Raw genomic sequence first — 11,309 nt, forward strand, 5'->3', positions numbered from 1 at the left:
AGTGCCTGTCAGGGTCAGCTTTCCAGAAGTCATGAGACTGCTGCTGGCCCCAGCTCCCCAGCTTTGACAACACTGGGATTACTGACTTAGTGCATTTCTGATATAGAATTGAACTTAACATAGGATCAATGTTCTGTCTTATAAACCTGTCCTAATTCAATAGAAATTTTCCACTAAACAGTTGGCTGTTTCCAGCAACTTGGAAAGATGATATAGTCCAGGGGTCTGTTCTTGTTCTGTCCGAGCTGGTGGTTTGGTCAGAACATGCTTGTGTTACCTGTTGACTGCACTGAGTACTACAGTTTCTGCATGTGCCCATCGTAGACAGGTGAAACCCTAGTGCTATGCAGCCTACAAACCACAGGCACACAGCATCTGTTCTGGGAACAGTCAGTGTAATGCAGTTACGCAAACATCGTCCCAATGTCCTGGGAAACACGCTGTACATGGTATGGTCCATGACCTTCCCTGTCCAGGAATACTAGAGAGTAGCCAGTGGGAGTCGGGGAAGGTGGCAGTGACATCAGCAGCTTGGTACATATGTAAGAACTTGGAACCTAAAAAGGGCAAGGTGCTGTCTACACTGAAATGGGTTGCTGAGTCCTTGAGCTCTAGCCTTAGGAGGCGTGCACAGATTTCCTGAGTCTCTGGTCTCTGGTGAAACCCTGGTGAGCATGTAATAAATAAGCATGTGGCCACACAGCTGGGTGCCTCTCCTTTAATGGAGATGTAAGGACCTTTATGCCTTGAGACTGGGCCTCACTTGCAGAGGATCCCGTTCTGCAGGGTTTTGTTCCTGTCAGTTATGCAGGGTGAGGTGACCGTTTGGGGAATGTCTTCCTTGCTCTTCGGAAAGGGGCTGCTGTTGTTACTGCCGCTGGATTTGCTTTTGCTTGGATCAAGGGCAAGCTGGATGGGTGAGGAGTGGGTGCTTTGGGCCTTAACCAGGCAGTTGCAGACCAGCCGGAAAAAAGCGCGCCGCATCTCCTTGCTGGCCAGTGTGTAGATGACAGGGTTCATGGCGGAGTTGAGTACTGCCAGCACAATGAACCACTTGTCCTTGAACAGGATAGCACACTCCCTCACTTTGCAGGCCACGTCGACAAGGAAGAGTATGAAGAGTGGGGACCAGCAGGCAATGAACACGCTCACCACGATCACCACAGTTCGTAGCAGGGCCATGGACCGCTCTGAGTTGTGGGGGCTGGCCACCCTGCGGCTGCTAGACTTCACCAGGCAGTAGATGCGCGCATACAGGATCACGATGGCCACCAGGATGGCAGTAAAGATGCTAATGCAGAAGGCGATGTAGCTCTTGGAATAGAGGGGCAGGATAGTGGAGCAGTCAGGGAGGTTATTCAGGCAGTTCCAGCCCAGAATGGGTAAGGCGCCCAGTGAGAATGCAATAAGCCAGCACATTCCAATCAGAAGGAAGACTCGATGCTTCTTGTTGGCATCATATGGCCTCATTTTGATCATGGTCAAGTGCCGCTCAATGGCGATGGCCAGTAAGCTACAGGTAGATGCCCCGAGGGCCACGAACATGCTGCCTTCCCGCAGGAACCAGACTGTGGGAGACAGGCTCAATGTCTTCTTGCCTGACATCAGAATGTTGACCTTATAGGCAATACCAGCCAGCAGGTCGCAAAGAGCTAAATTGCCGATAAAAAAATACATGCGGTTGTGAAATTTATTGTTTTTCCAGATAGCAATCAGAACCATCAGGTTCTCCAGGACGATGAAGCTGCAGATGACCAGGAACAGCACTGTAGTGAGGGTGCTGCCCTCAGGGGTGTCCTTCAGTCGGCCGGCCAGCTTGCCCACGTAGTTGTAATGTTTGTGCAGAGTCTCATTCCAAAGAAAGGGTCTGGGGCTCGGTGTGAGGACCCTGGCCATCACTTGGAATTCACAGATGGTCAGCTGGAAATCCACCAGAGGGCGCCTTGGGACCGTCCATTTCTAATAAAGACCAGCTGAGGCTTCTGCAGAGATCCTGGCCAGATCGCAGCTGGGGTGTTGAGACTGGGCTCCTGCAAAAAGAAAAAAAAAAACCCACAAAAACAAACAAAAAAAAACCACAACGAGGAGTGCTCCAGTGATAAGGTCACATCACCTAAGAGAAAGGGTGGCAGCAAAGCTGGAGAAAGGCACCAAAAATGCTCAAGCACTTTGACAGCTGATCCTTACGAGCTCAGGGAGGGCCTCCTGTGATGTCCAGGGTGAAGCAGACCCAACTATTAAGGTAGAAAGGGCTTTCAGTGGACTCACTGACTTCAAATTTAAGTTATTTGAATATATAAATGTCTAACTAAAATCAAATGAGGTTAATTTAACACAAGCCAAGTTCCTAAATGATTAGGGAAGACCTGGGAAGCGATTTGGTGTTTGCAGTTGCCACAAGGGAAATGTTATCAGTTAATCCTCACTTAGTACACAGGAGCTGACAAACTATTATTCTCAGTTAACAAGAGAAACTCAGGATTATCTCAGGCTGAAAAAATAGGATGGATTCCAGAAGGTGCCCACCTGATTTCTGAGAGCTCTCTAGTGAGTCTTAGAGTGACATCACGGGAAACACCCACACTTCCCAGATTGCCTCTCCTGGAACCAACCAGAGCCAAGGACAGAAATCAGATCCATATGGCCCATAGGTCTGCCAGGCAGAGAGCCCCAACCCAGGACCATGCTGCCACCTAAGGAAGGACAGCAGAAGGACACAAAGCAATACCGCCTCCGCCTCCCGTCCCCCCACCCCCCGCCCGGCCGCGTGACCAATTCACTAGTGAGCAGCTGAGCGTGGATTTGGGGAGGAAGGAATACAAACCTGTAAAAGTGGAATCAACTTCCACGGAGGTTAAAGAAGAAAAGAGAAAGCAAGGACAAGCATGCTGACTTTGGGGTAAAATTCAAAGGCCTGAACATTAGCTGGTACTGTCTAAGCCCCCAAAACTAATTCAAAAGAAACTTGGAAGCACTAGTGAGACAGTGAAGGTGGTGAACCCAGGAGCCAGGCCCTGGATGGCCCTGAATTTCAACCCTTCCTCCACTGGACCCTGGGTACTCCCCACACCTTCTGTGTCCTCCTGTGATGTCCAGGGTGAAGCAGACCCAACTATTAAGGTAGAAAGGGCTTTCAGTGGACTCACTGACTTCAAATTTAAATTATTTGAATATATAAATATCTAACTAAAATCAAATGAGGTTAATTTAAAACAGCCCACTGTGTGTATCCAGTGAAGTCATTTTTTGGTACTTTTTAAATGTTTAATCACAACCCTAAATTTGGATCAGGGCAAATGGACTACTCTCCAATGACTTGGGGCTCTGCATTTTGGGATGTAATGGAATCTTAAGGCCTCATCTACCCAATGAGCTCATTCCCAGGTATGAACTGAGGTCCAGACAAGCCTCAGTCCCTAGAAAGACCCAGTGGTCAGTTGGACAGCTGTTCTGCAGGGAAAAAGCAGAGAAGACCTTAGCCAGGGCCCCTAACCACAGGACCCTCCAGGTAACTGCTTTTCTGTCCCTCAGGTGCTGTACCCAGGGCCCTGTGGAGGCTGCCAAGCCTTTCCCCCCTTTTATTAGTTTGGGGGGACCTAGCCCTCTGAGATTGGGCAGGGGTGACCCCACTGCTTCTTTGTGAGGATTTATTCCAGTGTCCAGTAGCTTCAACGTCCACTTGTTCTGGAAAACCTGTGGGCCCTGGCACCTGAGCTGATGCCTATGCTCTGCTTAGAACTGTCCCTAACCCCTCCTTGGCCCCTCCATGATAGCTGTCTAAGGCCATGGAGGACTTGGAGGTCAGCCTGAATGCCAAATGTGGCAGAAAACTCTTCTCACCTCAGAAGGGTATAGCAGGCAGGTTCTGAGGCTGGACTAGCAATGAAGGACTGGTGGGGGCACCTGCTGAGTCTCCTCCATTGCTGATCAGCCCTGGGGCTGCCTCCCCTGACTGTGGCCCACCCAGACCCAGGGGCACCTTACTGCCTAAGGCAGAAGGCAAGGCTGCCCTGCAGCCTCTAGCCCTACAACTTCCTACCCCCAACTTGGACTGAGGCCCACCAAGGACAACAGACCTCTGTTGGTTCTTCAGAGGTGACAGTGATAGGTCACCTTGGTGGGCAGCTTTCCCACTAGCCCTCTCCTAGTTTTGTCCTTACCTTATTTTTATTTAAGTCTTGTCAGTCCTTCAAGCCCAAGTCAAATTCTATCTGCTGTGACATTTTCTGGAATCAGCCCAGCCCTTGGTTACTTGTCTCTGAGATGGCATATCTCATTGTTAAAACAAACTGCAATCTGTGTTTTTTAGAGTACAAATAAGAGCAGCAGCTGGCAGTCTCAGAGTCCTTTGCCTAAGTGCTTATCTAATCTTCACACTGACATTGTGATGTTCACATTTCTCACAGTACCTGGTACATTAATTAACAGGTGTCCCATAAATGTGTGTGCCTTTATTACTGCTTCTCTTTGAGTTCTTAATCTGTGAGGAGTGAATGAGGAATCCAGGCCCTGCCTTGTTGGACACTATGCCCAGAAGGAGAGCTCAGCCCCAAGGGCACAACCACTGAGTGAGCACTCAGCATTGCCCACGCAGAAGGTGCTGCCAACAACACCACAAGTATTCTTGTTCATGGAAGAGGCCCAGCAAAGGAGGAGGGAAGAGAAACATAGGTTCTGCTTCTCTGAGTCATAAAGAAGCAGGGTCCTGAGTGTGGCTCCTTCCCCCAAGCTGGCCCGAGGGCCCTCTGTGCACCCCCCACACCAGGCTACCTGCTGCCATGTCCAGGTGGCCACCCTTCTGCCCACTACACCAGCTCTTCCAGTTTGCCTTAAAATGTCTCTTGAATATTTGCTTCCCTATCAGCAGTTTCCATTCCAGGAACTAATAATAGCATGTATATGGTTAACACAATGCATTATGATAACTGACTTAGCGCCAGGGCAGTCTAAATGATAATAATAAATGAGTGGTGAAAATTGTATGTGAACTCCCACCAATATGGGAGAAGTGGGAGAAGGGGTTCCAGGCATCTTCATTGGAAAAATTTTTGAGACCAGGTACATCTTAAGCTTGTGTTCTGTGTCTCAGTTTACCCCATGATAACTCCATGCCATTTATGTACCTCATAGCCCTCTCTGGACATCTGAGAGCCCTTTGATTGTGCCATGAAACCCAGACAGAAGGGAAGTGAGTCCCTTTAAACCTGCTGGATCTGGACATCCCCAGGAGTAAGGAGCAGAGGGCGAACAGACTAATAGCTCTGTGGACTGACATCTTTTCTTTCCCCTCTGCATGTAGAGTTTTGATGAAATTGAGCAGAGAGAAAAAAAAAAACAACACCCAAGGAAACAATAAAAACTAATAACAAGCAGTAAAATAACCACAATAAAAACAGTATTAAAAAAAAACCAGTATAAGGTATGCCAGAGACGACTCAAAGCCATGAATTCTGAGGGTGAACATATTTCCCCATTAATGCTTGATTTATCATTTCTCTAAATTAAATATTCATTGCTCAAGGACCATATTCTTTTCAGAACAATTTTCTGTTAAATGTGAGTCTCCACATTTGCCATAAGTGGAAGATATCCAGTTGTCTTTGGAATTTAAAAGCATATTTTCTTTGGATTATCAACATTAGAAAGTAGACCCATCCTGAGAATCAAGTGCTGGCTAAAGGCCAGACTGATTTTATATGTGTCTGAACGTTGCTGTGCCTGGTCAAAAGCACCTCGCAGGAGGCCAGCTGTCTCACCCCACAGAGATGGGTTCCAACCCAACATCCCTGATGCTGGCCCCTCGGGTACCCTCAAGCCCCCTCTAGCCACTGCACACTCCCAAATGGTACCGCTGTCTGGGCTTCTCATCTCGAGTACAGTCTGTTGCTGACCTTCACAGGAAAGGAGTCCCACAGTGTACAGTTGTGCCCAGGTCTTCCTCTGGAGCTGATGCTCCTGCCAGTCACGTGTACAGATGCTGATTGGATGGATGCACTGTTTACTATTTGTGGATATAGGGTGGTTTCTCTGTGTTCTGGATGCCTAAGTCCCTGTAGAAGCACATGCCTGTTGTCTGTGGCACCATTGATTTGCAAGCCTGTTGGGTTGGTACTCAGTCGGGGCTCTGATGTGGAGGGTCCCTATAAAGGCTCAGTGTTCTTGGCCTGTGTCCTGCAAGTGAGTGCTTGTGTGGAGCAGGAGAAGTCCCCCCAAAGGGTGAAATTATAAATGCTCACATTTTGTTTTATTTCAGATTACTGTGTGGGGCTGGCACTGACACTGCACAAGTTTGATCACTGCCTAAATTCCACCTAAACACTCAAGGCCCAATACTGAGAAATATGAGCTGGCTAGTCTCATACATCCTCAGAAAGCTGGGTCATATTGTAATAGACACATGGGCTTGTTGGCAGTGGTCTTTCAACAAATCTAGATTTTGACAGTGCTGTGCCCTCAAGCAGACCTGGCTTGTGTCCATCCATAGAGCCTGACCCCCGTCAGACCCCTCTCCCACCGCATCTCACCCAAAGGAGGTATACCACCTGCACCTGAGCTCCCCTTAAATCTACCCAACTGAGATGGTTCCTAAGGGTCCTCACTTATCCTCATAAACTGGGACCTCCCATCTACCTCCAGGCATTTCAACACCAACACTTTTTGTTTTTACAGAGGAGGAATAAAACGGCTTCTGAAAGGTGGTTCCAAGGTGTGTCACTCTAGGTAAGACCTTGTCAAGTTGGGGTGCTTCCCTTCCCTCCATTCCAAGGAGGCGTATTTGCAGGCAGGGGAGGATGGGAAAGCTCTGGACTGCTGATGGATTCCAGATGTGCTTTCTATGTTAGCAATTCACTTTCTCTACACATGTCAATTTGAAAAATAAACAAACTATAAAAAGAAGAAAAAGAAAAAAGTAAAGGAAAATATTTCCACAAAGTCTGGGGTCTCTCATGGCAAAAAAGAAAAGCACAGTAAGAGAGTGACAATTTTCTTCTGGTCCAATGCAGGATGCATTATTTTTTAAAGGCATTTTCTTCAAGGGAAATCAATTAGTTCATCCTCCGAAATGAATTAAAACACCAAACATTTGCCAATTTCTTGGAAAGCAAGATTTTTTTTTTCTTTCAAAAGGAAATAATGAGTTGGCCATTTCACAGCCCCAGCAAAATTGCTTTTCTAGTGAGTACTTTTCCTTACTCTGGATTTCTTAGGTGATCCCTCTCTGCTTTCAGAGATAGTTCGCAGCAAGAAACTTCATGCACACACTGCCTTTCTCACTTGCACTTTCTTCTAGGCCAGTAATGGAGCTTCTGGTGAGAAAACCACTGCTATACATGAACCAGGTAAGGATTTCATGTTCAAGTGCTCATTCTCCTGGGCATCCAGGCTTGTCCATAGGAAGGCAATTGCTTTTGATGCAAGAGCTATTACCTTCTTCACTTTTCAACCGAGCTTTTCAATCTTTCCACTCCCTGCTTGCTCTAAGTAAGGGCACAGGATTGAATTCCTACTAAGATTGTCACAGGACCAATGGGGGTGTAGAACTGAGCTCCTTGAGGCAACTAAAGGCATATGCAAATAAGAATTGTTCTGCCCAAGAAGTCCTAAAATTGGGATCCCTTGGATCCCTCCCATCATTTCCCAAAGCAGGGCTCTCACTTGGTGACAGGGCATGTACACCACATATTGCACCTGGCAGGGACCACATCTGGTCCCCCATCTGCCTTCTGAATGTACACAGGAGAAAACTGAGGTTGGTGGGAAGGGGTCACTCTCCTTAGTGGCACAACTTATAAGAGACCAAACTGGGCTGGATGTGTGTGCCCAGTAGATCACATTAATGATAAGCCTTTTTGGACGCGACTACCTTCTCATGTGTTTTTCACCTTGATGGTGACAGGAGCTCCCCAGCATCCTTTTCAAGCAAATGGTCTCTAGCTACTATGATAGCAAAATTGTGGAATGGTGGCTTTACTGAAATATGTGGAAAACTCTGCTTCCAACAAGATGAAGTGTTATTATCAAGGCCAAAAAGCCTCATTGGTGGACCAGGACTCCCAGTCCAGCTCACAGTGCCAATGGGATGCCAGAGCCACCCACTGGGTGTCACATTCTCCACCAAGTAATCTTGTCACTGATTTAACAGGACCGGTCTGTTGTCTACACTCTTATAGACACAGCTTCAATCCTTCAAAATAGAATAATACAAAAACAAAACAAAAAAGGTGACTTTACATCTAGTAGCTGTAACAATAACTGAAATAAATGTATTATTAATTGACACCAGATAGGATTCCACTCAGTATATCATATAATCTCCAAAAGCTTCTGGAAAACATCTTAAGGCAATTAATTACTTCCACAGAAAATAAATGGCAAAGGAAAAATATGAAATGACTCTAAAACTGATCAGAGAATTATAAAACCAGGTACAAGGAAATGGGCTTCTGCAGGCCACAGCACTATGGTTAGGTTCTGGCTCACAGAGCAGACTGCCAGAGGTGCCTCATCAGCGGTGTCAGCACTTAAGCCCATAGTCCTAAGTCCTGGCAGACAAAATGGGTTCTACAGGATGGCAACCCCAAAATTTTCAAGATTATGATGTATTCAAATTCCCATTTTCTTGTAATAAAAATATATGCATACATTGTAGATGCTGAATTATCTTTAGGAGATAGAAGAGATGCCATAACATCAAAAGTGTGTCATAATTTCCAGAGAAAAGAAAATCAGTGCCTGCATTTTGAGAAATAAGGCTGCTAGCAATTAGTAAGGCTCCTTCCACAGGAAAATGTGAGTGTCCACTATCTAAGTGCTAGTTAGAAGAGTCAAGCACTTAAGGAAATTCACAAACATTAAGAGGAAGGTGGCATTTTCAAAGATGAAAACCAGATAAGAAATCAGTGGGTCTGTATCTTAGGGAAGGCTCTTAAGGGCTAACATTGCATTTTAGACCACCCAGGTAGGGTGACAAGAGCAGCTGGCCCAGTGTAAACATTTGCTGACTGAGAAAATAAAAATGTGCTCCTCTCTGACAACAAAAATGATTCATACTGGCACTGAGCTCTGCATTAATCAAGTGAGAAGTTGTACAGCTCCCGGCACTTCCACAACTTCTTGAGCATCACAAACACACGCACATGCCACCACCATCACCACCATCAGCACCATCAGCACCATCAGCACTGCCATCATCACCGCCTCCTACACCAACATCAGCCATGGGCATGGCCATCCTTGTTAGTTACAGACCCCCAGAACCTAATTCTACCCTTGCACTTTGTAGGAATTACATTTTTCTTAATTATGCCTGCAAGATTTTCATCAGTGAAGAAAAGAATGCTGAAGAGATAAAGTATGAACATGTGATTAGATCCAACGTCTCCAACCCCTAGTGCCCAGAAATTCCTGATTCTGGAAGTACTCAGAGCTCCAGCTGTGACAGGTACTATGTATAGGGTGGACTTTCCACTTTTGAAATAATCTTCCAAAAGAGCCTTCTGTTCATGCTGCTGTTCTTCCTTTATTCTCAGAACAAATTATGTTCTTATAAAAAAAATTCTAACAAGAAGTCCCTCTTTTACATTTAAATATAAAAACACCGCGAAGAAATGTGTCATTGGGAGTGTCCAATGCCAGAAAAAGAGAGACACAGAGAGAGAGCGCGCGAGAGAGTGACTATTGGAGACTGGTGGTTCAAAGTGGCGAAGCTGGCCGTCCTCCCTGCATCGCCGAAAAACTTGCTGGGCACCCCGTCCCCGCTTTATCTCACTTAGGAATGCAGCACACTGATTTTTCGAGGGAGCCTCACTACTGCACTGGGACTTTACCTTCCAGCCCCGATTGACAGCCTTGATAGCCTTGTTTGAGAAATAAAAAGAAAAACGGAATTTTGTGCTGCATGTAACTTCAAAAAGTGATTTTATCAGGAGAATGACCACAGCCACACTCTCAGAGTCCCCAGATCCTCATTCTGCGTGGGCGCCTGACTTTTTAATTGTCCAAGTTAAACGACGGATGGAACTTCAAGGAAATCCACTTCTCTTTCATTCAGGTTATTGAGAAATACCTGAGTTTAAAGGCTCCAGCTGTAGTTTAAAGGGAAGGGCCCCCTCCTCCTCCAGAGGCTCGGTCACCGGAAACGCTGGCTTGGGGGAGGGGATGATGCTGTTGCGGTGGGCTCGCAGCCCAGGTCACTGTCTCGCCCGGGATTGGCTGGAATTTCGTGACAAAAGTGGGCCCAGCTGCTCCCAACCACCCCGGAGTCCGCAACCCCAGCCCCGCCGGCTCACCTCCGTCTGGGAAGAGCATTTGGGCTATCGGCATCCTGGAGCCCGTTCCTCCGCTCACATGCAAGCTGGGCTGGAACACTGGGATAGTCTTGGGGCTCAGAGGGTCGTACCCGGGCGTGGAGGTCTCGCTTGAGCTCGTTCTGTCACCACATTCAGCTCCGGGTCCCTGTCGCGTGTTCTCGAGACCCGCTCCCTCAGCTTCTGTCCGCTGAGTCAAGGCTCAAACTTTTCGCGTGTCCTTGGGGGCGGGGCCCGCGCTCCACATCCCCGCCTCCAAGGCCCTCCTCCCCGCCTCCACCTCCTGCTCCCTGCGCCGCGCCCCCAAAGTCTCCATGCCCCCTTCCCATTTCCCCACCCCCAAGCATCCACGTCCTTGCGCCCCAACTCCGTCTCCTCAACCCCGCCCCCCGCCACCGCCCCTATACCCCTTCGTCCCGCTCCCGGCCTTCAGCCTCCAGCCACCATCTCCCGGCCCCTCTTGCCCCCAGCTCCCCACCTCTCCACGCCCCCCGCACCCCTCCGCAGTGTTGTTGGGGCTGGCTTGCCATCTGTCCTGGCCCCCAATCGACCTCCAGACCTTGAGCCCCCCAGTCTAGCTCCAGGCGCCGACCCTTGGACCCTAGGACCCATCCCGGACAGGTCCGAACTGAATCCGGGGCTGAGCTTGGACCGGGTGCACTGACCGCGAGGATTTGGTCCGATCCTTACTGTTATGATCATTATTATTATTATTAAGATCAAGATCATTTCCTTTTGAAACGGACCGACCCTGGCTTGTAAAGGAGCGCCTGGAAGACTGCTTAGCGCTCGCCGCGTGCCTCCCCCTCGGAGCCCTCGGTGCAGAGGCCGGCCCTCGGGCCCACGCGCTCCGGACGGCTGACCCCACCCAGGACTCGAAAGCAGCAAAGCCGGCGAAGCTGCGGCAAGCGATTTCAGAGACCTTTCCGCCTCCCACAGGGATTCGTCTTTTCTGTGATTAAATAAGGTGCTCCCTGAGAAGGACTTCTTAAAGAAGAATCC

The 11,309-nt window shown here is 48.2% G+C and overlaps 1 protein-coding gene across 1 annotated transcript; it reads right to left on the reverse strand.

Moving 5' to 3' along the window:
• Positions 1–719: 719 nt before the first annotated feature.
• On the reverse strand, positions 720–1,911 carry S1PR3 (sphingosine-1-phosphate receptor 3). The gene has a single exon (XM_054587955.1). It carries the CDS (start codon positions 1,894–1,896, stop codon positions 760–762), a length of 1,137 nt encoding a protein of 378 aa, XP_054443930.1. The 5' UTR covers positions 1,897–1,911; the 3' UTR covers positions 720–759.
• Positions 1,912–11,309: the final 9,398 nt, after the last annotated feature.

This window comes from Pteronotus mesoamericanus, unplaced genomic scaffold, assembly GCF_021234165.1.
Source record: "Pteronotus mesoamericanus isolate MK-2021 breed Mesoamerican mustached bat unplaced genomic scaffold, CSHL_Meso_final scaffold_125, whole genome shotgun sequence".
Taxonomy (NCBI): domain Eukaryota; kingdom Metazoa; phylum Chordata; class Mammalia; order Chiroptera; family Mormoopidae; genus Pteronotus; species Pteronotus mesoamericanus.

Coding starts and splice junctions, on each gene's coding strand:
- S1PR3 (XM_054587955.1), bottom strand. CDS start 1,896: ATGGCCAGGGTCCTCACACCGAGCCCCAGACCCTTTCTTTGGAATGAG.